This window comes from Tiliqua scincoides, chromosome 4 (genome assembly GCF_035046505.1).
Source record: "Tiliqua scincoides isolate rTilSci1 chromosome 4, rTilSci1.hap2, whole genome shotgun sequence".
In the NCBI taxonomy this organism is placed as follows: domain Eukaryota; kingdom Metazoa; phylum Chordata; class Lepidosauria; order Squamata; family Scincidae; genus Tiliqua; species Tiliqua scincoides.
The window spans coordinates 22,088,136-22,115,075 of record NC_089824.1 but is presented as its reverse complement, the minus strand read 5'-3'; the positions used below and the strand labels follow the sequence as shown (position 1 = coordinate 22,115,075).

The window sequence follows — 26,940 nt, the reverse complement described above, 5'->3', positions numbered from 1 at the left end:
CAGCGGGGGAGGGGGGAACGGGACACACAGGACAGTCCCAGAGGTCTCCTCTGGATCAGAGATCATTTGTTACCACACCCTTCCAGCCCTGCCCCATTCCACCCCAGTTTCCTCCCCAATCCTCCACTCCCTGCCCAGTACTTTTCACCCCCTACCCCTGCTGTCATAAGAATCACCTTCTGGGTCTGGTGGCAGTCTTCCGGTGCTGCCGCCGATTGTGGCAGTGCTCTCAAAATGGCCACCTATGGTGTGCTATGCATGCTACCAAAATCCACTTCAAGGCAGCAGAACTGTGTTCGTCTGTCATAAACCTCCCTGCACACCAGCCCAATGCAGCATAGGACTGGGCAATTTCATTGGGTTTCTGGTAGTCCTAGGCTTGTAGCAATGGCTGGTGGTTTCCACTATTGAACTACTTTACTGCACCAATACAATGGCAGAAAATATAGGGGACGTCTTTGCTGATGGGACACCTACATTTTAGCTGTGTGGCAATCAAGGGTGAAGGAGAATGCATTTTCTTGACCAGAGGCTAACAAAGTATGAATTTCCCAGGCATGGAACCACTTCATGTTTAAACACTGTCTTGGTTCTGCTCTCTGGGTAGAAAATGCAGAATACAAAAGTTTTAAAATAAACAAATATGTGTTTTTGTTCATCTATAAAACTGGTTGTGCAAAGTGGTCAGAACTGCATGGTATAATGGTGAGATGACGTCTTGTATTAAAATATTTGTACACTTTCCCCAAAAGAACATAAGAACAGCCCCACTGGATCAGGCCATAGGCCCATCTAGTCCAGCTTCCTGTATCTCACAGCGGCCCACCAAATGCCCCAGGGAGCACAATAGACCTGCATCCTGGTGCCCTCCCTTGCATCTGACATAGCCCATTTCTAAAATCAGGAGGTTGCACATACACATCATGGTTTGTAACCTATGATGGATTTTTCCTCCAGAAATCTGTCCAATTCCCTTTTGAAGGTGTCCAGGCCAGATGACACCACCACATCCTGTGGCAAGGAGTTCCACAGACCAACCACAAGCTGAGTAAAGAAATGTTTTCTTTTGTCTGTCCTAACGCTCCCAACACTCAATTTTAGTGGACGTCCCCTGGTTCTGGTGTTATGTGAGAATGTAAAGAGCATCTCTCTGTCCACTTTATCCTTCCCATGCATAATTTTGTAAATCATGTCCGCCCTCAGGCATCTCTTTTCTAGGCTGAAGAAGCCCAAACGCCGTAGCCTTTCCACATAAGGAAGGTGCCCCAGCCCAGTAATCATTTTCAAAGCTAATTTTCAAAGTAATCAAAGCTAATCATTATCAGGTTGGTGTCACCATGAATTGTGTCTGCCACTTTACATGATGTATGCTATAGATATGTCATCAAGATCAAAGTAGATCTTGAGAAAGTATATCAAAGAGAACAAAAATAAAGTGTTTGAAATGTCTGTGGGAAGGATTGGATGGTGTACCCAGGAGCGTTTGGCAAAAATGGCCATTGGCATAAGAAGTTTAAAAAAAAATCTCTTCTGAACCCACAAGTGACAATACCTTTGCTCCTTAAACGTTTTGGTATTTTATCAGTTTTTCATTCATTTGCTACAGGTGGTAACATCTGTAGTATCATTTTAATTACAGTGCCCAAGGGATCTTAGCATCTAACATAGTAGAAGTGGGGTTCAAATTCCCACTTAGCTAGGAAGGCTGCAAACTAGGTGGCCTTGGGTCATTCATTAGCTCTCACTTTACAAGATTGTTGTGAGGATAAAATGAGGAAAATCCTTATACACATGACTCTAAGCCATTTCAGGGAAGAGCAAGATTGAAGTACGATAATGAATGAATGAACCAAAGAAAAAAGTCACTTTGTGAGATTAGCCTGCCATTGTTCTACCAATGATGCGTCCTAAATGTGCCAACTTTGTAGACAGGATTCTGATACTTTTAAATAAACAGACTGCATAGAGTTTTAGAAAGTCTGGAGACCTCACACCTACTTGGATAAAAAGTCATTCACTATTCCCACCACCTTCAATCCACCTAAATTTAAATCCACTTAGCCCTTTAATTTTGAAACATTTATCTTTCATTTGTTACCCATTGCGATCTGGTGAGGCTACGAGGCATTGCCATATTAAGACATCTGGGTTTGATTGTGTGCATTCTTTTAACTGCAGTTACTTTGATCAATTCCAGATGTATGATAACTAAAATTACATCTGAATCGCTAATAGTATTTGGCAACGGCCAGTCTTAGACCCCATACCTTGGAAGGAGGACTTTCATCAAGGTATGGGTCGGAACATAGTCTCTATTCAAAACACTCAGCTAGAAGTTGAAATGATTTCACCAGATTTAATACTTATGGAATTCATTGACACAAGATGGACACAACTTGGTGATGGTCCCAAGTTTAGATGGTTTAAAAAATTTTAAAGGCTATTTAGTAAAAATAGTAAAATAGTAAAAGGCTATTATTAGTCAAGGTAGCTAAAAATCCAATCTCTATTTTCAGAATTAGTTGATTTCTAAGTACCAGATGTTAAGAGGAAATAACAGGAGAGATGGTTATCTGACCTGCATCTTAAACTGCTGGTTAGCGGGTGGATGGGCAGCCCAATCCTATCCTCAGTAGCTCTACTAGATGCAGCAGCACCAAAATGGTTCAGGCTATATCCAGCCTTACTTGGAACTGCTGGAGGCCTCCTCGAGGGAAGAGGACTTTCATCCCCCTTTCCCAAGTAAGGGTGCAGGGATCACAATTTTGGTTGGCAACTTTCAGTCTCGAAAGACTGTGGTATAAGCCTACAGCACTCGGTATTCCCAAGTGGTCTCCCATCCAAGTACTAACCAGGCCTGACCCTGCTTAGCTTCCGAGATCAGATGAGATTAGCTATCTGCAGATCACAATGGGTCTTCTCCAGTCTGCTCCGGCTATTTTGCTAGTGCAGCTGGAGGAGCTCCATGTCAAGTTTTTTTGTTCTCAACTCCCTCTGAGGTATAACTAGACCAAATGGGTACAAACTGCAAGCGAGGAGATTCCATTTGGACATCAGGAAGAAATTCTTTGACCACAAGGGTGGTTTGGAGGTGAAACAGTTTGCTAAGGGAGGTGGTGAGTGCTCCCTCCCTGGAAATTTTAAGCAAAGGTTCAGTAGCCACTTGCTGGGTGTGCTCTAGGAGAGCTTCCTGCAACAGGCAGGGGGCTGGACTAAATGACCTTGTGGGTCCTTTCCAACTCTATGATTCTGTGTGCAGCTGTGTGTTAGTCCACTCATGTGGGTTGGTGCATAATTTACAAAGTGTTCTCCAATGACAGTTCACACATTCATAGAGTATGAATAAAACTTTTTTTCTTTATGGTGGAAAATGGGCACCTCACCATATATATGATGCCCCATCGGAATGAGACATTCAGAGGGACATCTGTGCAAGTGGTGCATCCAATTCCAGTGGTCTGATTCAGTACTCAAAACAGTGGTGCCGGGATCATGGGAATCGGTAATTTTTCTTATCTCCAATCCACTCATTGTTCCATACAGGCAGTAGCATGCCAGCACCCCAGAAACAGGACAATATGACAGTTCAGGCTACAGTGTCACATTTTACAGATATGGCTACACTGCCAGGCATTGCATGGATGTGCTATCATATCCTCTCAGCCTTCTCTTCTCCAGGCTAAGTGCGCCAAATTCCTCCAACCTTTCCTCGTAGGGCTTGTTCTCCAGCCCTCTGATCACCCCCTCGTAGCTCTTCTCAGGACTTGCTCAAGTTTGGCTGCATCATTCCTAAAATATGGTGCCCATAACTAGACACAGCCCTGGGGGCTGGGGATAAGAATAGGCCCTCAGTTTGGCTGTACTTGTCATAAGAGGCGACTAAACAGCCACCGGGTAGATGGGACTCGTTAGCCTGGGAAGGCAGCTCATCTGAGAGAAGGAAAACTCTGATCCCAGAACTCCACTGCCTTGTGGCTACATCCAGTTATGGGAAAGGCTTCAGGAGTCAACCTTGAGGCAAAATCCGGAGCCGGAGTCCCTGAGGCAGGTCATGGCTGAACACAGTCATATTCTGGCAACTCCTGTGATGCCACTGGAACCAACTGTATTGGCCTCTGCCTTTCCATTGGACCATTTCAGTGACGTGGAGAGGGGGGATTTGCTGCATGGGTAACAGCCTATCTTCCATACCTACTTTACCCAGGCTTCTCGCACTGGAGAGGACACTCTGTTCCAGAAGCACCATTCAGAGCGTGACACCATAGTCTTCTGAGACTGAAGGATGCCAACAACTGGACACAGTACTCCAGGTGAGGTCTGACAACCTGGTCCATAAAGAGGAACCACTATGTCTTGTGACTTGGAAGCTACAGTTTTGCTAATGCAGGTTAAAATTATGTTGGCCTTCTTTGTAGCCACATCACACCGCTGACTCATATTCATCTTGTGATCCACTGCAACGCCTAGATCCCTTTCACATGTTGTGCTGCCAAGCCAGGGACCTCCCATTCTGTACCTGCATCTTTCATTATTTTTATATAAGCGCAGAGCTCTGCATTTGTCCCGAACTTTATCTTATTCATTTCAGCCCAGTATTTCAGTCAAGGTCTCCCTGAAGGGAAGGGCTTCTACTGGCTACTTCTTCCTGAAGGCAAGGGCTTCTACTGTCTTCTATTATGTTTGCACAATACATGAGGTAGACCAAGATGATTTGAGAGTGAGGGAAGCAGTGCAAATTTGTATGACATTTTAAATTACAAGAAAATGACAGCGAATGACAAATTAATTCAATACAGCATCAGTGTGATTGATTGAATGCCCCATGGAGCAAGTTGATGGAATCAATTAGGGCACAGCAGAGGTGGACTTGTGGGTAATTTATCAAATGAGTGTCAGGAATTCAAAGGCAAGTGCCTATCTGAAGAAGAGCATGTAGGTTTTAATGTGTTTTGTCGCTGCGGCAGAGGTTCAGGAGTGATGTAACTGGGTTAGAGCGGAACATGAGAACTGCAAAGTCCACAATTTAGCAAAGTGGCGTATGCATATAAAAAGAGCTGTACAGTCAGAACTTTGGTAGGTGCATGGATGGGTCTGGTGCATGCTTTTCCTAGATTATGACCAAAGCAGACAAGAGGAATATTTTATATTAACTGCCCAAGCCTATCCCCTGCAGCTGGCACTGATGAGACTAAGCCACAAAAGCATGTACTGCAGGGCTGGGTGATGTCATGGAGGAGGGGACACCCCCTGCACCTGTGCTGTCACCCCCCCTTGTGCATGCGCAGCCCTTGCTTCTGAAAACAGCTTCATTTGGACCTGTACAGAGCTGAAGGCAGGTGGAAGGGCCAATTTTATGGCATTTGCTATGAATCTGAGGTGAATGCTGTCACTCCTCACATCAGAGATGGAGAAAAATTGCCACTCTACCATGGGGGGGGGCATGTATCCCCTGGCCCCACTTTAGCACTCCACTGTGCTGTGGTGGGGAAAAGGCAATCAGGAGGTCTCGAGCTGCCTCCAGGTAGGCCCCAATGGCCTATGGGACTCCTTGGATCGATGCCAGCTCTAGAGCTGGTGTAAGTCTAAGGAGAGTACCACCCTTCCCCAAAGATTCTCAGCCAAAGAAAGGAAAGGTTATGAAATCTGATGGCTTGGCCCTAACTATGATAGCTGATGTTGATGCATACAAGAGAGAGAAGAATGTAGCAATGGGCTAGGAGTAGAATGGGCTCCTATAGGTCTTGCACAAATATCAAGGCTTACAAGTGCTAAAGAAAACAAGGGTTCAGCTTTTAGTGGACGACTTAACACCATCCTGCCGAAAGAGCAGGGAACTAATCAGATCAAATGAGTGCTAAGTCTGCCATGGAATGCATCACAAAACTGAAGGAATGTGGTGCTAATGTGATAGCTTGTGTTACAAGCAAAGCAATGGCTTGTCAGACCACTGGGTTCATTGCAGCCCTAGTGCAAATAATTTCTTTGCTGCAAAGCTGGGAAGCATTCATTAGCAAGGGTTACTTAAAACTGATAGGGATTATTTCTTATTGAACTAAAGGATTGGTTTTGTGTTAATAAATAATTTTTTTTAACAAAATAATTCCCTCCCCTCTTTATTTAATTGCACGGATGCACAAAGGCGATTGTTCCAGCAAGGAATACACTTTTTTTGTTACAAGACAGATGTGTCACTCTAGCTCAAGCATATCTGTGTGCAGACTCTCCAGCTTTGCTGTTTAAAATACTGGGGACAAATTAAAATAGCTGGTCGGCCATAGCTCAGTGGCAGAGTACCTGCTTAAAAAATGTCACACTGGTTTCCAATTAGTGCAAGAATTTGCTTCCAGTTAGCACAAGAATCTGCAACATAAGTGATGCAAGAGAAAAATTACATTTTGAGGAAATATAGGTTCCCATTGCATTGAGCTAGAGTAACAAAAGTCAACCTTCAAAGAAGTCCACAACTAGTTCCATGTGTCTAAGAAAGAGTTGAACTTGTTTTGGGCAGAGAACTCTTTCCACATGCCATATAACAAAACCCTTTCAAATTCCCTTTGAAAGGGAGTTTACAACATGGCATGAGAAGGAGAAAAAGTTCCACTAGTTGTGCTAGTTCCACTAGTCATCATTCATTAAAACCCAGGCCCCTCATTTTCCTCTCCTCTCCTGTTCCATCACCTTTTCCAATCCACGGAGTGGGAGAAGAAGGAACAGTGGAGGGCAGTGAATGGATGGAGATGCACTTCAGCTGTTTTGATACTGGCCAACGTAATTTAGAGCGCAATCCTAACTATGTACTCAGCCAGCGCAAATCCCTTGCGGTGGCCTGGGAGTGTCACAAACGTGCCATAAAGCACCTGCACAACTACTCTGGAGTTGGGGATGCTGGCGCAAGGACACGTGCCAGCCTCCTTATGCCAGATCCAGGCCCAGTGGGGGTAAATCAGTGCTGGCCTGGGGGGGGCAGGTACAAGGGGTTGGAGAGGGTGGCGGGAGGGTGGAATGGGTCAGTTTTGGGCAGGAAGAAGGCAGGCAGACTGGTGGGTGGACTAGGCCTGGGAGGGGATGGGACTGGCCTAGGCAACTTAGGCTGGATCCTAACTCCCATTCCAGCCAGCCCGGCATTACACCAGGCTGCCCAGCAATTTTGCTGGTGCAGATCCAGATAGCCCCATTGGGGCGGCTGGGGCATTACTTGGGGTAAGGGGATAAATATCCCTTCACTCCAAGTTGTGGGGCAGCCATCTCCCACCTGACCCTGGATACAGTTCTAGCCTGCCTATTCCAGCACAGGTTAGCATTGGGTTCTTACTTTAACAAAGGAAAGGATCAATGGTATCTGTAGTACCACACTGCACAAGAAACAATAGGATTTAGCTTGGAATACAAATAGAATAGGAATATCTAATTTTTTTTTTATCAGTCCTTTGAATAACAGCACTTCTTTATTACATTGGGGGAAATCTGCACTGAAACCTGGGGTGGGGGAAATGTGTTCTAAATTATGCACTTTTGTAGATCTGTAACAACATGAGCCGTTGGCACAGACATGTACTTTCTGGAATACATTTTATGGCACAGGAAAAAATAATTGTGTTTGGTATCTTCTCATTTCTTGTCAGATTTCTTTAGGATCAGTACATTTAAGACAATGATAAGCTATCTAAGGAAGAGTGCTGAGTAACAAAAAATAAAATTATTTCGCAATTTCAGCATATGCTATTTTAGAATGGTTTGATCATAAAAGAAGCAAAACAATAACGCAGCAATAAAAAAGTGAAGGAAAATAAAGGCAGGAATAAAGGAAAAAAAATTCATTAAAAGCAAATAGAACAGTGGTTCTCCAACTTTTAGCACCAGGACCCATTCTGCAGAATGAGAATCTGTCAGGACCCACTGGAAGTGATATCATGATCGAATGAAGTGACATCATCAAGCAGGAAATGTTTTTACAATTCTAGGCTACAATCCTACCCACACTTAGCCAGGAGTAAGTCCCATTGACTATAATTGTTAAAAGCACATACACAGTAGCTGGTCAAAAGTACGCATTTGTAACATTTCCGCAAAAGCAGTCACATAGCAAGGTAGCAACAAGTCTAATATACGCGTATTAAAAATAAAATATTGAAATGAATGGGGACCCACCTGAAATTGGCTCGTGACCCATCTGGTGGGTCCTGATCCACAGTTTGAGAAACACTGATATAGGAGAATTAAATTTTGAAAAGTTAATAGCTCAAACTAAGTGGCCCTGGAAGGGAATTATGCAAGTAGGATGCCATGTCCAAGAAAATCCTACCTCACCCCACCTCTCAACAGTGGCACAGCTACAGGGGCAGCAGCATGATAAGTACAGGCATGCGTCACTTAACAACCGCTTGCTTAACAACAGACTGCATATACAACGGAGGTCAAAGCATAACAAAGAGGCTCTTAATGAGGCAGTCAGGTCTCCCATAGCCTCCAACATAGCCTGCAAAGAGGCTCTTAACGCAAAGAAGAGGCAATCTGTCTCCAGTAGCCTGTGCAGCCAGCTAGTGTCTGGCAGGGAGTTTGTGTTTACACAACAAAGGCACTAGATTGGGCTGAATGTTTACTTAACAACCTAATTGCATAACAATGGTGATAGCAGAATGTATCCCCAGCATTAAGTGTCACACACCTGTACTGCAGGCACTAGAATGTGCTGTGTAAGTGGCCCCTCCCACTTGCCTTTGGAGTCATTCTGGGCAGTGACAACAACATTCAAGAGTATTACCACACCACCCCCCTGTAGCTATGCACTGCCTCTATCAGTGATACCCAGAAAGTGCCATGGGATAGTCTGAAAATACTGGAGAAACTGTGACATTCTCAAAAAAAACTGCCCTGATAGGATATGTGGTATTTTAAAGTTGGGGTTAAACAGCTTGTTGGTTTTCTCTGCACAAGATGTGTACTTAGGTGCTGGGTTGCTGGCAGGTGAGAGGCAGAAGAAAAGACACCATGGACACAATATTGTGAAAACATGACATGAGATCTGGCTTGAGTGTAAGCTGATGAAAGTTTATTTTAATATCTTATGGTAAGGGAAAAGGTCGAGAGTTGAGGTGAAAGCTTGAATGTCCATAACAGATGGGAAATTCAAATAAGGGGATGAAGGTAAAAATGTTAGTTCAGGTGTTTGGTGACCTGAAGAATCCTGATGAATTAAGGATTGTGGAACTCCTGTGTCGCCTTCGTGTTTACCATATCCAACCACCTGAAAATGGAAAGGCCATGTGGTTATAAAGAAATCAGCAAATGACCAGATCCTAAAAATGTAAACAAAGCTTGATTTCCATCAAACATAACCCCAAAGTTATTTTTCATTATGACTTTTCTATCTAACTAGTCACCCAGATGACACCTGAGGGCAAAAGAGCACATCCACTTACTGCAAGCTGTCCCAAATGACTGCATATGGATTTCAGGGTGTACAAAATCAATACACACAGAATATGTTTGCAAGTGGAGAATAATTGGTGTGAATTTGCTTGAATTCTTGTGCAATAAGGCGTTTAGTCATCTCTAAACTGATTTCAATTTTACTTGACCCTATTTTTAATGTGCAAAAGGGCGCTAATTACTTAAATTTTGTAACTGATTTATACCATGCCTTTTTAAACTGAAGTCACTTAAAGTCTGCTTACAATTTCTACAAAATATACAACTCCATGAAACAGTCAGTCAGTCAGTCAGATCTTTATTGGCATAAAATACAGAGAAAGAAACAAAACAAAACAGAAATATACCAAGACAACACAATGTAAACATCCGTCCTTTCCTCACACGCTGCCCAGAGTCCCAGAGCTCTTCCTGGTTATTACCCCAGATAAAAAGGAAATTATCCAGGGACTCAGATTCAGATGTGGAAAGGAGAGACTGGAGCATGACTGAATCCTCCCAGCCCTGCAAACCAGCTAACAATGGACCTACATGAAGCATCATGTAACAAACAATAGAAAAAGGTAAGTATTAGAGTCTCAGTACAATCCCTACCACACGTGCATTTCCTCTCCAAGTAGGGAAATGAAACAATCCAAAACATTGCTAAAATTTATTTAGTTTAAACATTTTAATTCCCGACTCTTTCACCTCCCACCCTTGAACACCCACACACCCCTCCAGCACCCTGAATTTCACCACATATAAATTTGGTAAATATATTCAGGACAGCACTAATTCAAATATAGAGAGCTGTAAATAGAGGGAATGGGAAGAAGGGCAAGCTCTGATTTCAGGCATACTCACATGGGTGCTCAATACTCTTTTATCTTTGTCCCGGTGTAAAAGGAACCAGTTTACCAACTGGGATTTAGAAAAGCTCTTCAGTGCAACAATCTATAAGGCACACATAAGGAGACTTTTTAAAATTACAGTCCTCAAGTATTAAACCATTTATCTTCCATTATAATGCTTTCGCTGTCACCAAACGTTGACAAAAACCTTCCAGAGAAATGACTTACAGCACAAGCCTATGCACGTCTACTCAGAAGTAAGGCCTACTGTATGCAAGGGCACTTCCTCCCAGGAATGTGTGCATAGGATTGCAGCCTTACAACCCAAATTTTAAGGCTTCAGATAATAGTTGAAACTGAAAATGAGATTCTCTCCATCTGTGGGAAAAAGAATGTCCATTAAGAGTTCTTTAACACACCCTTCCTTAGCATGGTATGACATCCAGAGTTCAGCGTGAGTTCCAGCCTTGATAGCACAAGCTGATGGCGTCCTGCCATTGCTGCCAAGATATATGGCATGGGGAAAGTCTGACAAGTTTATTCCCATAAATCACATGTGTGATTAAATTTGACACTGATCACATTTGTGAGAATTTGCTTCAGTGACCACATTTTTAGTTCTGAAAGACCTCACACACAACTGCCGCACACATGACATTCTTCCTTCGTTGAGATCATCTTTGTGTGGAAAGATATTTACTTTCACTTGTGGTGAGCTGTGTGTGCTCTCTTTTGGTTTTTTTGCAACAACATGACCAAGGAAGCTTAGATCTCAGCTCTTTCCACATTACTATATCACCATATAATGAATCACTTGTAGAAGAACTCTGGAATTTAACAGCCAAACAGTATGCTTCCTGGCACCTGCTGGAGCAGTGGTGTCCCCTTCTCCCAAGGATAGCCCCAGCCCCGGCAACAGGTCTCCTCACATCCATGCTGCTATTTTGCTTTCCTTCTTGATACGGAGTTCAGGATCCTGCCGATAGCATCCCCTCTCGGCCTGTTTTCTCCCCCGCCCACCCTTGTTCAGCCCTCCCCTGCCCCCCCAGAGGCTGCACTGCCACCTGGCATTTTCACTTACCCCCGGCGGTGGCGTGTCCTCCTCCTGCCAGCACTGGACCTGGCTCCCGACTAGTGCCGGCCCAGTGCCAGTGCTCCCTACTCTCCAGGTGCCGTAAATGTGCTTTACGGCACAATTATGGCACCCAGTACCGGCAGTATGTAAGTATCAGCACTGGCACTAGGTAAGTATAGGATTGGGCCAGTAGTCAATTCAGGACCATTGAGCCAATAGGCAAAAATAGTTTAAGTCCCCATTTTCATTTTGGCTGGTTTATAGACCATACCCAAAGTAACCAAATGTTTACAGTTTTCAAACTATTATCAAGAGCAGCAGCGGTGTCAAACTTGTTTCATCATTCATCGTTCCTTATGAGAGTCAGAAGTGATGCCATTAAGCAGGCGATGACCAGAAATAAGTACTTTTTTCTCATCTAGGAACTCATTAGCTGCAAATGACAGAAAATATGCAAATCTTGATTGTATTCCCAAAATATGGAAGAGCCCAATTATCACACAAGCTACTCTTTCAGAAGTGCTGCTTCAAATGAGTCATCACTTCTCAGTTCAGAAGTGGAGAGCAACTGATGGTGATGCTGGGAGAGCCCAATTATCAGACCAGTTCAGAGAAAGAGTATCAGAGTATCCTTCTGTTTGACATCCCTGATCAAGAGAATAAAGCAGTAGTGTTTTTAATGTATTACCTCTCGGGCAAGTCTATCAAACACGTATTGTTGAGTAAGTATTTCATTCCAGTTCCTCTCTACCTCTTCACCAAGATGGGAGTCATCTGTTTGCTTTATTTTTATTAGTGCTGAAACCTATAAAACACAATGTCCTTTATTATAGGACTGTCAATGGGAAAGTGACAAAATTCTGCTCCCAAATATAACATTATATATCTCAAAGCAGATGCACAAGTTGCATGTTGCAATCTAGTCCATGAAGATCTGTTTCTAGTTTGGGGTCATTGTTTCCAAAAACTTACTTAATGTTAATTGAACCAGGCTGCTTGTACCTTCTGTTGTTCTGATATCATAATACATCAGGCAGAAGCTGTGAGTAGAAGTGCAAGCGTGCAGTAAGAGACGAAATTATGATTTACTGGACAAATGTTTCACTAAGGGTCAATCAATTAAAGGCTGCCCACAGTACCCAGGGGCAGCAGCACCAGCTCTGCTGTATTCTGTGAGCAGACAGAGACCACGTGGGGGCAGAAAGGTAAATCAAATTTCTTTTACTGAACTCTGCTCCTGCATGGGCCCCTATGGGTCTACCTGGACTTGTGCCAGAGGCAAGGGTGTGTGAATGGGCTAAAATGGAGTGGAGGATATAGGCAGAGCCATCACCACTGACACCTGTCCTCTGCCTGCTTTGCCACCCCCAGGGGCCCCCATCCTGCCCTGTTCTGTCTACCCCTGCCCTCTGTGCTGCCTTACCAGCTTTAGTGGATGGATTGTTGCTTCTGGTGAGCATGTGTGACCACCCGTGATTGCACTGGTGACCTCTGTGTGCTAGAAGGCAGAAGTGCTGGCCTTTTGGCAGAACATCACTTCCATCAGCAGGCCAGCACCTAGTCCAGCAGAAATCACATTTATCCGGCAGGCAGCCCAGTTAGGATTAGGATGTAACAGTCATAACCCATACTCAATCCCATTTGGGTCTTACATCACCAGAACACTCATTCCAGTGGCTTTATGGCAGTTGTAAAATGCAACAAGCCATTTGGTCTGGCCTGGCTGCTGCAGCAAGCAGCTCGCCCCATGTGTCAGAGAAATGTGGACACCCGCTGATCCCGATAAGTTAGTGCAGGTGGAGTGACAGCAGAATGGGGATCCTATCCCTCTTTCTGAGTCCATGTGGACTTGCACCAGCAATAGAGCTTCTGCAGGTCTGTGTGGTCCCAGCAGGCCATGTGGGCATACCTTAGGTAAAGGAAATTTTTTCCCTTACCCTGAAGAGGCCTCCAGAGGTCAAAGCACCCAGTGGGATGTAGTGGGCACCAGGTTGGTGCAGCTGCACTGCTGTATGGGGAATTCACACACGGATTGGGCTGCCCAACTATGTATGCAACCTTATTTATTGCTAGCATTCGTGTCTAGTCAATCTATCAGATTACTTGAAGTAGCGGCTATAACATTATAAAAATTTATATTAAAAAAATCACAGTGAAACGTGGTTAAAATTAAACAATCTGAATCAGAATGAAAAACATCAGCTATCAGCACTTTGTAGATCAGGGGTGCTCAATAGGTGGATCGCGATCTACTGGTAGATCGCGAGGCAAAATGAGTAGATCGCGGAGCCCTGTCTCTCCAAACTGTTAATATGTCAGTTTCGTCTAGTGACTAGATGAAACTGACACATTTAGCTGACACTAAACTGACACTGAAACTGACACTTTAGCTGCTCTTCAGGCATGCAGCAACAAAACTGACAAAACTGACTAGACTCCAGCAGGGGCTCCATACATTAAAGGGGGTGTCTGTCAGACGCTTCCTTCCCCCCGGTAGATCTCCGGGCCTTGCTGGGTTTCAAAGTAGCTCTCGAGCCAAAAAAGTGTGAGCACCCCCGTTGTAGATGGTTTGCATGGGTGCAGCCATCAAATTTCACCAAAAGAACATTCAGAGTGAATTAGGAGAATCATTCTCTGATAAGGCTGAAAGATTTGTATGGAAGTTTTAGCATTTTTCAAAGTTTAACAAATATTCTCAGGTAGGAAGAAATGTCAAACATCTCTCACATTGCCATACAAATTCACTTAGATCTGCTACTGTAAGTCCTGGCATGCCACTGTTGTGTGCTTCAGAGCTGCCTGTGCAAGTGGCCAGATGTCCTGCACATGCAACAGTGGTGCCAGGTAATCTGCCAGAGCAGGTAAAATGGCAACAGGGGTGGTTTGGGAGGAGGATTGGGGTGGAGAGCAGCCCAAACTAGGTGTAGTGGGTGGTGGTGATTCAGGGAAGGATCTTGGCAGCAGCAGTGCACGACAAAATCCTAGCCCCCTTTTCTCAGCCCAACATGCCCCCTAACTCTCCTCAGACTTACTCCACTTGAATAGCTGGCCTGAGTCTGAGGAGTCCTTATGAAGGCCACGGAGAGGTACCTCTCCTGGGTCATCTGGCACCCCCAACCAAAGCATGCAGTGCATGTTCTATTGGCAGCATTGCATGCTATGGGCTGGTAGGGGATAAGACTGGGCCCAAAGAAATGCCAAGATGTATTGGGACGATTTTATTTTATACCAAGGCTGAGTCAAAATAACTGTGCTGAGAACTTTGAGCTGGAAATTTGGGGCATGTGGGAAGGTGCCCTTGTATCACCTCTCTCAGCTATCTTTTGCTCCCACCACATTGCTCTCCCACCAGTGGTGGACCTGCCATTCACTTGATGGGGCCAATACCCTGGACGTGGAATCTCGCACACTTTTAGGACCCCACAGAAGCCTCTCTGAGGCTCCCGAGGGGATTGGAAACCATGCGTCTGGTTTGCCAGAAGCACAGTTTAAAGTGTTGTAGAACCTTCAGGAGTCCTCCCCAATACGTCCTGGAGTCACGCAAGGCACTGTGCACTCCATGTAAGTGGGGGGGGGGGATTTGTGCACACGAGGATGGCGGCATCCCGCAGGGTGTACCTTCACAGACCTTTGCCCCGGGGTGGGGTGCTGGGGAGGTCCACTACTGTCTCCCACTGCTAAATGTAACAGAACCACTATTTAAAAGATTAACTAGCTCTGAATCTTACCTGAGCCTTGAATTCTTCATCAGTTAAATTTTGAAGCTTCTTCTCAAACTGCCCAAGGAAATCCTCTATTTTTTTTTCAACTAATTCGGTGCTAAAAGAATTAAGGGCATCGTTAGATGATCAATAATTACTAAGGATGTTCATTAATGAAGGTTGCTCCCTTTTATTAGCTGTCTTGCTTTAACTGATGAATAAATAAAGTATTATGTTAGTCTTGTCCTGGGCAAGGTCATTTACCTGGTGATTAATATGAAGGCTGTTCTTAGTCATAACCACGCATGGCTGATTGTTAATATATGGTTATAATAGTTTCTTTTTAAAAACTGGGATGAGTAGCTACACCTAACATTAAGTAATGTTAAGTAATTAATTTAAGGTGATGAGATTCTTCAAACTTCTTCTTTTCTAGGACCTTCTGATTTCACTGCCCCATTTAAGTGACAGTGGGGGAGGGGGGGAAATGGGGCCAAAGGTGGAGCTCTACCAGCAAAGGTGGCTTTACCAGCCACTGGTGATTAGCAGTGGCCATCTCTTCCGCACCTCCCCCCAGTTCTCCTCAGACTGATGCTGTGTGATGATAGATTTTTCTGACAGAAACTTCATATGCCATAGCTATACCACTGATACTGCCCTCCTCCAAGGAGCTGTATATAGTTCCTTCCCAGCTTTTGCCCTCACACAACAACCCTGTGAGGTAGGTGCGCATGAGAGATAGTGACTAGCCCCAGATCACTCAGGAAGACTCATGGCTGAATCTGAATCTTCCAGGTCTAAGTGTAACTCCCAAACCACTACACCGTCCTAGGTCTCTGTTCATTCTTGTTCTGGAATTATGGCATGTATTAAGATAAATAAAGCTGGTATTTCAAGGACGAAAGGAACTTGTGAAAATCAAAGCTGCCTATACAGAGAGAGCATAGGTAGAATGCATTATATTTAATCAAAGGTAATATTTTACAGCTGGTTAATTAAGATAACGCTCCCCAAACAAACACTAGAGAACTAATTTGTTTCTTAAAAGCATGGCCTGAATACAAAGACGCTCATGTTCTTTATATTACCAGCACTGGATAAATTTTCACATGCAAGAACTCTATTTTTTTTTAACTGATCTTTGTTCAGTTAATTGATTAATTATGGCAACTACTCAATTAAGGCTTGAAATCCTATTTTCAGTATACAGTGGAAATGAGTGTTTTAAATTCTGGGGCTGACAGGTGTCCAATTTTGAAAACAGAAATTGAGTTTTGGGTTTGAGGTAGAATATCAATGAGAGCGGGTGATCAAGTGAAACGAGAGGAATGTTTCAGGTTTTTGTTTTTCTAGCTTTGACATAAGAAAAGCATCAGGCTACTTCAGCCTGCAGAAAAGCCATCTGCATGCGTAAAAGGTTTTTAACAATTCGGATATTGGAGCCATTTACAACATTACAGGAAAAGGCAGCCCTTTGCATTTCCAAACATGTTAACTAGCGATACCCAAACTGCGTATCATGACTCACCTATGGGTCAAGACCAGATGTGCGGTGGATTATGACCCAATACTCAATACTGCCCCCAACACTGCTCAATCCTTGAAGTCCTGGAGGGGACTGCGGCTGTGTCTCCCCATTCCTGGACCTTGCCACTGCATTCTGAGGCCCATAGAGGCCAGTGGAGTGGCTCATGGGTCAGTGCAAATAGGAAGAAGCCTCCAAGGGCTCCAAGTAAAGCTTTCCGGGGCAGCACTGAGCATCGCATCGCAATCCACCATGGAGCACAAGGTCGTGCTCCAAAGTTTGGGAACTGTTGTGCTATACGTTTAATATAATATCTGAAGATAACTCAGGGTGGTGAGAACAAAAATGCTGTCTGACGCCACTGCTGCCACTTCTACTGTGGCACCCTGGGGTTAATAAAAAGCCCCTCACCTTGCTCCTCATGAGATTTTCACAAACCTGGAAGTGTAGCACTGCACTTCTGCATTTGTGAAAAACATGTAAGGAACACGGTAAGATCAATGCAGCTTCCATTCCATCAGGCTGGAGGGAGGTGGTGGCAGACTCAGTGTGAAGGAAACCCCAAATTCATCACTTCTCCCGCCACCAACCCTGATGCAAGCTGCATTAAGTCATCTCATGGTTGGACCTCCTTTGTCTGAAGGTGAGAAGCAAGTAAACCATGCAGGAAAAACATGCCACGGAGTATCTGACCAGTCATCCCAAGCTTGACAGGTAATATGTTGTAGTGGCTACAGTACAACCTCTAAAAGGCTGAACACGGGTTCAAATTTTAGTTGCTACTGAATTTTTCTAAAGCAAAATTCAGAAGCAGATGTATAGGTTTCTGCTTAGATAAAGCATCAGAACTTCATGGGAATCGAAGGGGGTTTAATAACACCCATGAAATTTTGGGAGGGTGCGTGTCTCCCTATGTTCCTAAGGTCACAGTCCTAACCAGTCTCTGCACCAGCTGAGTACTTGCTGTGTCTGTGCAAACGTTGTAAAAGTGCCATAAAGCATTTTGCGATGGCATAACAGGAAGGCCAGGACCAGACTGTGCATAGTGGCAGAAGGAGCAGCACACGCTGGTAAGTTCCTGCCAGGCGGTACGGGGGCAGTGGTGGGTGAGGAGAGGGTGAAACAGGGTGCGGGAGGGTGGTGACAGGGGTGGGTGGGCAGATTGGGCCAGGAAGGGGTGGGATCAGTGGCACCTGTGTGCTCCATCCTATCCCCTTTCCCAGGCCTGATTCACCAACATGGGTTGACACAGATTTGCATTAGCAATTTAGCTGGTGTGGGACTGAGTAGACCCATACCCCCAGGGCAAGGAGAAGAAGGCTTTCCTTACCTCAAGGAGGCTTTCTGCCTGCTAAATTCCCTTGTGGGATGCAGCGCAAGCTATGCTAGTGCATCGGCACCGGGGAAATTTGCGTTGGATGGGGCTGCCTGTTGCCACTTGATGGGTCTTAAAGCAAAATTCTGAATAATTTCAAGGTTCTTGTTCAGGCAAAGCATTCATAGAATGCAGGTGCACTTACACTGAATATCACCTTAAGTACCACCAGTGGTACTCATACCACTGGTTGAGAAACACTGTTCCACACAAAAAAATATATCAGTAAAGATGCATGCATCTATTCATTTAATACATAAATAAAAATAAATATGCTTCTTAAGTGCTTTGGAAGAGGGCACCAGCAGAAGTGTTAGGGTTGGAGAATTATGAGAAATCAGATGCTTCTTGGCAGTACTGTATGTTCTAAGCATAACATAGTTTTACAGAACACTTGCAGGTCTTAGCTATGACATACCTCAAATTCACAGATCTCTAGGGTACAAACAGCAACATTAAATTTAACGGCTTGAAAAAGAATTAAGAGACTTACTTATACTTGGTTGCCTGCGTTATGACAGTAATAGAGAAACCCAGGATTCCAGATGTATTTCTCGTGGCAGGGTAGACATGGTAACTTAAACCAAAGAAGAAAATGAACATTCCATAAGACACGAGTCATTTTACTTTGACCATGAACAAGGATTCGCTTAGCATATGGAAGATATCCATCAAAATCTGCTCCCATGTGCATGCCCATGCTTATGGAAAAGATGTGGGGAAAAGGGCAATTTATTATTTATTTAAACAATGTCTACCCTGTTGTTCCCTCCAAATAAATGGAGCTCTCAAGGCAGCGTACAACATAGGAAAAAAAAAAAACAAACAAGCAAACAGGAACAGCCTAATCCTAAATCCCCGTAATACTTACTCCAAAGTAACTGCGGATAGGATTGCAGCCTAAGCCCCACTGACTGTAATAGAACTTACTTCTTAGTAGACATGCATAGGATTGGGCTCTTACTCCCAAAGAAATGTGCATAGGATTGTGGCCTAAAATGCCAAAATAGGAATGAAATATACAATGCAATAATCACAAAAATCATAAACATACAACTACAAAACCTCAAGTAACTAATTAAAAAGGGAAGAGCAGATGGAAAAAGAAAGTCTTCAATCCTCGCCAGAAGGCTAACAGGGAGGGGGCAGTTCAGAATCCCACTGGGAGGGTGTTTCATAATAAAGTTAACACCCCAGAGAAGACCCTGCTCCTTCCTGCTATCAATCTGGCCTCAGTCAGGCAATGTACACACAACAGGCACCTCTCTGATGACCTTAGGGGATGCGCCAGTTCATACTGGACAAGGGGGGGGTTCCTCAAAGATCCTGGTCCCAAGCCATGCAGGGCTTTCGTGGTCAAAACAAACACCTTGAACTGAGCTCAGGAACAGATCAGCAGGCAGCACAGAAGCGGTGGCTGGGTGGAATCAAATCACCTACCCCCCCCCCAAGAACTACATGGAATGCTGCATTCCGCACTACCCCCTGGGGGCTGGGGGATAAGAATAGGCCCTCAGTTTGGCTGTACTTGTCGTAAGAGGTGACTAAACAGTCACCGGGTAGATGGGACTCGTTAGCCTGGGAAGGCAGCTCATCTGAGAGAAGGAAAACTCTGATCCCAAACCTCCACTGCCTTGTGGCTACATCCAGTTATGGAAGAGGCTTCAGGAGTCAACCTCGAGGCAAAATCTGGAGCCGGAGTCCCTGAGGCAGTTCATGGCTGAACACAGTCACGTACTGGCAACTCCTGCGACGCCGCTGGAACCAACCGTATTGGCCTCTGCCTTTCCATTGGACCATTTCAGCGACGTGGAGAGGGGGGATTTGCTGCGTGGGTAACAGTCTATCCTCCATATCTACTCGACCCAGGCTTTGCGCACTGGAGAGGACACTCTGTTCCAGAACCACCATTCAGAGCGCGATACCATAGTCTTCCGAGACTGAAGGAGCTGCCAGTCATAACTTCAGGGCAGTTTCCAAGGTTGTATTGGGTGAATTTGTGGATAGCCCCAGTAGAGTCGCTGCTTAAACTATTGATTTCATGACCAACATTCCACTTGTACAGTAGCATAGCTAGAGGGGGGCAAAATGGTAAGTACTGCAGGTGCCACAATTCACCATGTAAGCGCCACCCCTCCCGCAATCGGAGCCATTTTGGGCAGTGACAGCAATATGCAGGCACTTGCCAAACCAAATGGCATCTCCTGAGCGTTGCTGTTGCTACCCAGAATGGCTCCAGTAGTGAGTGGGAGGGACCACTTACACAGCAGATTGCAGCGTCTGCAGTACTTCCTGCTTTGCCCCCCCCAGCTATGCTACTACTTTTGGAAGCTGCTGAAGGTGAAGTGAGAGACTGATGGGCGTTCTCATCAGTCTGATTAGAACCAACAACCACTGAGCTCCTTCCTCCAATGCACAGATCTCATTAACGACTACACTTCCTGGTCATGTCTGAAGTTGTTATATTTTATGTCCAAATTTATTTAGATCTTTTTTTTTCCTTTTGTGCCTTTTGTGTCTATTTGACTGGAAGGAATTCCATCAGGGATTTATCTGCATTGATTCTTTACACAGTGCTTAGAATTTTAATTGCTTATTAATATAATATATAATATAAATTCCCTGAATATAAATTCAGTGATAATTTAAATTCAGAAAGGATTTATGTTTTTATTTAAAAGATTTATATGCCACCTTTCCACCTTCTAGGAGCTCAAGGCAGCTGCCATAAATAAATTATCTATAATCCATAAATGAATTATATATTATGCTTCTTCATTCAACCAACCTTGAAAATTATCACGCTTTGTATGGAGATTTTTCGGCCTCTGGAGATTGTGAAGGAAATTGGGCATATGACCTGCTACTTCCGATGCACGCCAGAAAATGAAAATTTAAACAGCAGGTCAGAGCTTTCAAGTCTTGGGGGGCGGGGGGGGGGCTGAGAACTGTCATAAAACTGTAACAGTGAGAGAAATGTAATAACAGGTCGTGCCTTGTTATCCAGTGTTTTGGCATCCATGGCTTTGACTCATCACTAATCACTCATGACTCATCACTAATGGAAATGTGCAAGATCCCTCAAGGAGATAAGGTGTGGTGTCAACGGTGGCCCCTTGCTCTGGCAGGCAAGCACCATGGCCTTAGATTGCAGTAAGTGTGCTGCACAGCACAGCTGCAGTCACTTGGAGGCAAAAAGGCCCAAAGGGATAAAAACAGCACCCGGAGGAAAGAAAAGGGTGTGGGTGTAGAAGGAAAGAGCTTGGAGAATCTGAGAGAGCAGAAAGAAGGAGCTTGGAGGAAAGAGGATGGATGGACTGACTCACTGATGGACTGGGCAAACAGACTGCTGGATCAGAGACTGTTGGAGATGCTGGAGACTGGTGTGTGGCTGCCATGCCTAGGAGTTGCGTGGAACTAAGGTGTTGCTGCAGCAGATGGAGAAGCTGCTGACAGGAGAGGGGAGGAAGGAGGACCTCTGCAGGTTGAACAGGCAAGCCACCCTGGTAGTGGGGTCCAGCAGTGCTTCCTGCAGATTAGGGCTATTTTGAGTGAAGAGGGAAACTAATTAGCTTAAGTTGGGCAAAAGTTCTCCAGGTGAAGCATGGAATGGGAATTTGGCAAAACAGGGTCCACCTTTAAATGCCTTGTAACAAGGAAGAATAAGTGTCAAAATCCCATTTCCTAGCTTTTTAGGGTTAAAGATACCTTTAAAAACACACATCCGGATTTCTTGCTCCTCAGTATAGACTTTATACTTAATTCAGCCATAATGTCATTCCATTTGATTTCATTACTCACCCCCTCTAGTGCTGAATGTGGTATAGCATCTACATCAATGCACTCTGGGGCAACAATTGAGGAGCAAGAAACTTGGAAGTGGATCTTTAATATTATTTTTCCACTGATTTGGTATCCACTGATTATTTTTATCCAATGAGGGTTCTGAAACAGAACCCCACCAGTTTATGGAAAAAGCTGTTTTTGTAAGTACTTAAAAATGGGTGTGCAACCAGTTTCAAATGAACCAGATTCTGCCCTGAAGTATCTATACCAGACCCCAACTGCACTACCATTGGTGGTGAAATGCTTGCTGCCATATTATCTAGTAAAAGCAATAAGAAACAAATCTCTGTGTGCATTTTTACACAAATATTACTGGGTTGCAATCTCTCATTTTGAAGGGTTTTTACATGTATGTGTTTCATATCTGCAAAGCTCTTTCTGATCACCGATGTTAGCTTCCATGAGTTTTTGATAGTTTTGTTCTCCAAACTAGTGTCTGGATAATCACATGGCCTCCAAGGTACATTAATTTATATTCACTATTAAACGGGGTGCTGTCAGTCCAGCCAAGTACCCAGGGATCCCCATGCATGATGGATATTTACTGGAAAATTTACTGCACGTGGCAAACTCACCCCAGCGTTTGCTTGGTTCTCAGGTAGTCAAAACAAGGCTCTTCCATGGTCATCTGAAATTTAGCATATTTCTATGTTGAACATTTAGTCTAATTCAATGTTCAAATGACAACAAATCAGAAAGTATTACCTTTCCTAAAATGAACAAGCAAAGAACAGAAAACTTTAAACCAATGTTTCTACCACCACTAAGTTTTGTATTTCAAAAATATAAAATATTTTTATAGAAATGAGTCCAGAGTCAAGCAGCTCTCTCTCTCCGGAGCTCCAGGCAAGTGCTGGCGGTGGAGCAATGAGTGGGGGTGGGGGTGGGCGTTCTGGGGTGGGGGGAGGGCAGGGGAAAGGTGTGGCAGGGGAGGGAGTGGGGTTCTGGGGGGCAGAGATAGCTTTGTTTTACTTTGTAAAACATCTGGAGTGCATTCAGCAAAATAACTGCCCTAATTAATTCTAGTGTTTACAGGCTCACCCATCATTAATCTATATGATACACATGCTTGTAAGCATCATTATTACATTCAAACTTTACAGGTGTCTGAGGGCATGCATTATGGAAAGCATCAACACTTACCACCAGCAGTTCCATGAGTGTATATTCCTTTAAACTTCTTGCGCCGCTCTGAAAAAAATCAGGAACAGCTTAGCAATTTTTCTACGAAGCTGAAAGCACTGCCAAGTTTCTTAATTATCACAATGCTTAAAACACAGCAGAAAGCATGCATTTTAGAGTTGTGCAAACTTCGTACAGTACTTTTAGGGAAATTTTCCTCCTTTGATTTGTTTGTGGGGGGATCTTTGAATTCTAGGACACTCTGTCCGTTCATGCAAGTGCAAACCAGATTTGCCCTCTACATTCCTCTTTGCTTGCACATTACACAAGATGACTGGTAGTGGCTATCAAGTTATTTTTCATAGAAGTTTGTCTGTCATTACGGTTTTCCCCATTGAGAAATCCCTGATAAGCATCTGAGAAACCCCAAGGTTTACTATATCTGTAAAACATTTTTCTGTGGATTTCCTATTTAGAGCCTAACAATTAAAATATTATGTACAGGGGTGCCCCTGTATTCATTACAGAGCTGCTCATTTACTTTAAATGAGTTAAAGAAACTATTTCTATTACTTATTCAAGCCCTTATGCATGACAGTATTAGTGTGGCTTGGCTTAGAATTCTCTTAAGTGAAACACAAGTTTTAAAGTTTGTTCACAGTATTTAGGATAAGGCAACAGGATGGATTCCAAGAATCACATGGGTCTACTACCATGTACAACATTAGAGATAAAAATATTCAGTGGTGTAGTGTCTGAGCATGTAGAGAGCACTGTCAGTTCAATGAGGTTACACAGCCCAAGAGCCCAATTTTATCCTTTCTTCCCCCTACTAGTGCAGCCATGCCAAAAAAGTCATGCTGTATCCAATAAGAGGGGGGAGCATCAGAAGGCTTCAGATGGAAAAGTGAGTTTAAATCCCCTTATTCCTCCATAAGCCTTCCACTCCACAATGGGACTCCTTGGGCCTGACCCAGCTATTTTGTTGGCACAAGTCCAAGATGATAAAGTGGGCATGGAGGCTTGAAAAAGAGGAGCAGGTGGGCACCACTGCCACAAATTCACCCCCCTTCTGCACCCTCCCCAAACCTGTTTGGCCCCCTCCTCACCCCATTTTGCCCCCTGCCCCTCCCCATCCCCTCCCCACTCTGTTTTACCCCCTCTTCAGCCCACCTTACCTGTTTCAGCAGGTGCTAAGCGATCTGATGATGACTAAGAAGTGCTGCTGCCTCCACCGGTGGAGTGCTCTGCACTCTGCCAGCAGTCATTTTATGACAGCAAAACAGTGTTCCACAGTCGTAAAGCACTGTGTGCACAGGCCCAATCCTAGATGGGATTAGGCCATAAGAGGGCCAAGTCCACAACACAGTACCTGGTAGTAGACTGTGACGTCAGAGTTTGCATCACCTTTGTGAAAGGATTTCACTTTACACAGGATGTGAGTAGCTGGTAGTTTTGTTATCCGGAACTGAATAGGACATGGATGAACAAGAGGACGGAACTGCAATTTTCTGAAGGGAGTAAAAAAAAGCAAAGCAAAAGAAAAACTGCGGCCATCTCTTTCCACTGAAATAAAAAGTCATCTTCACCGTGTAGGTCTAGGGCAGCCCAAAAGTCCTGCACTGTGATCCAGGGGGGCCAGTGCAGCCTTCACTGCCTCCAGCATGGGAACAGAGGCTCCTGAAGGTTTTCTTGGGGGAAGGGGACATTCATCCCCTTTATTCAGATAAATCCCCCAGCAGCCTCTATGGGACTATTCGGATCTGTGCCAGTGATATCACTGGTACAAATCTGAGCTGCCCCATGTTGGGCTTTCAGGTCCAGGAGAGGGGTTAGGATATGGCGGTAGTCATGACTGCCGTCTCCACCTCCTCCTGGTCCTGAATCGCCCCTCCCTATCCTCCCCACCTTGTAATGCTTTCCCCTGCTCCCATTCCACCTTCCCCTCATCTCCCTGCCATCCCGTGGAGAGCCTATCTGCTCCAAGTAGGTACAGGCCACCAAGTGGTGACAGAAGCCTATTATAGACCTTTATGCCAGTGCCACAGGCCTCTGTGATGCTGCAATTTGCCTTACGGCATGTTTTCAACAGTGCATGTGCCCATTCCGCAGGTGCTAGCTGGCATAGGATTGGGCTGTCGATATTCTCAATATTATGACCTAAGATATCCTTAGAGATACCCGAGAAGCCAGTTCAATCATTATTTCAGCACTCTTGGGAGGTGTTGCACACGTCAGCCCTGCTTATAGTTCTTATATTTTCAAAAAGTTAATTGGTTAGAAATTAATTTCTGTTTGTAGGAAACTGATTTTGCAGTAGAATAAAAAATATGGAAATGCATAGAATTAAAAAAAAACTGTAGAAAGAAAGGGTAGCTTTCAGAGACATTAAAATGTTTAATAAGCAACAGAAAATTGGAAGTAACATTTAAAGCAACATTTAAAGAGGTTGACCAACAATGATTAATATTGACAGTGATTTGATCAGAAGAATATTTTATCCCGTTTAAAAATTAGAAAAACAACAGAGGATGCATGTCAATAGAAATTAGAATTGCTATGCTAACAAAGGGGGAAAATGTAGTTTTTATTTTTGTAACTAAAATTCAAATAGGGGATGGGATTAAAAAAAAATTCAAGTGTATCATAAACCCCATCTTTCCAGGGCAATATTATTTAATTTTAACTGTTTCTAATTGGGCAAAGAAGCATCTTTAAAAGGGATTTTCATATTTTGCAGGGAAGTCAGCAGCTGTCTCTATTCAACCCAGCATAGAGTCCCTCCCAGCGAGTGTTCCTAGTATATCCCTTGTGCTTCTGTTAGACAGCAAATCCCTTCAGGACAAGCCAAAATTTCCCGTTTCAGTTCTTTTACTATGCAAACCACATTGAGAACATTTTTTTTAAGCAGTATATAAGTATTCTAAATAAATAAATATGAATTAGTAAATAGCAAAAGAGTCAATTGAGGGTACTCACCGGATCAAGTAATTCAGAAACTCCTTTGATTTCTAGGAGATAAATGTTATCAAGTTTATTTCAGGAACTAGTGTATTTTCAGTGACATGCTTTTAGCAGCTGAGGTTTGTACTCACTTTTTTGGTGAAGTTTCCTTGGACAAGTCCCTCTACCCACAGGTTAGATTTGAAAGATTTCACAAATGCTATTAGAGAACTGATTGAAAGGCTATTATTCAAAACCTCATGTTTTTCTATCAGTGACCACCTTCCATGCTCCAGGATTGAGAGTCGTAGATCTCTGTAAATCCAGGGAAAAGACCATTGAAAGACACATTCAAAAGGGGTCATTTTTGTGTTTGTTGTCCAACCTTGAATGCATCTGGCTCCAGAAAATGTAGGTAATATAACAGGTCTATTTGAAAAGGTTATAAAGGTGCCCACCGCTTAACAACAGTTCACTTAATGACAGGCCACATATATGCAAAGCACAATAAAGATGCTCTTAATGAGGCAATTGCATCTCCCATAGCCTACAGCAGAGTGTCTGTTTATACAACAGAGAAACTCTTAATGCAAAGAAGAGGCTATCTATCTCCAGTAGACTATCATGAACTTTTAGCACCGGGCAGCCCAATCCTGAGCTTCCTGGGGCGCGCAGCTTTGGCAGCACCTTAAACAGCTGTCGCTGCATGCTGTGCACCTCGGGTGGTGCTTCGTCCCCTTCTCCAAGGTAAGAGAAGTACCCCACATTGGGCTACTCATTTTACCGCTGACCAAAAGGTCAGCGGTATGGTAAATGTGTTCATGTAGGACACCGAGCCCTACATGAGCGGACAAGCTCTGGTGGAGCAGAGCTCTACCAGACCTGCCTCTCTGCCTCCCTGCTCCCTCCCCCCGGCATACCTCCCACCCACCCTCTCCCCGCCTCTGCATCCCCTTCATGCCTCCTCCCTGCCCTCTCTCCGCCCTCTGCCTGCCTCCCTCCTCCCCATCATGCCTCCTCTCCGCCCACTCCCCGCCCCCGCTTACCATGCTGTGGCTAGGCGGTCTATGAGACTGCCGAGCAGTGGAGGC

General features: G+C 44.2%; 1 protein-coding gene across 1 annotated transcript in view; it reads right to left on the bottom strand.

The window, feature by feature from the left end:
• Positions 1–9,049: 9,049 nt before the first annotated feature.
• Positions 9,050–26,940, bottom strand: part of LOC136648273 (nardilysin-like) — a 53,434-nt gene continuing 35,543 nt past the window's right edge. Inside the window, exons 22-31 of the mRNA XM_066624389.1 lie at positions 26,002–26,164; positions 25,886–25,917; positions 24,279–24,417; positions 22,928–22,975; positions 22,360–22,412; positions 18,432–18,515; positions 15,066–15,156; positions 12,026–12,142; positions 10,276–10,365; positions 9,050–9,244 (exon numbers count right to left, since the gene is read on the bottom strand). Coding sequence (XP_066480486.1) covers positions 9,050–9,244; positions 10,276–10,365; positions 12,026–12,142; positions 15,066–15,156; positions 18,432–18,515; positions 22,360–22,412; positions 22,928–22,975; positions 24,279–24,417; positions 25,886–25,917; positions 26,002–26,164 — 1,012 coding nt within the window. The remainder of the gene's footprint in view (positions 9,245–10,275; positions 10,366–12,025; positions 12,143–15,065; positions 15,157–18,431; positions 18,516–22,359; positions 22,413–22,927; positions 22,976–24,278; positions 24,418–25,885; positions 25,918–26,001; positions 26,165–26,940) is intronic.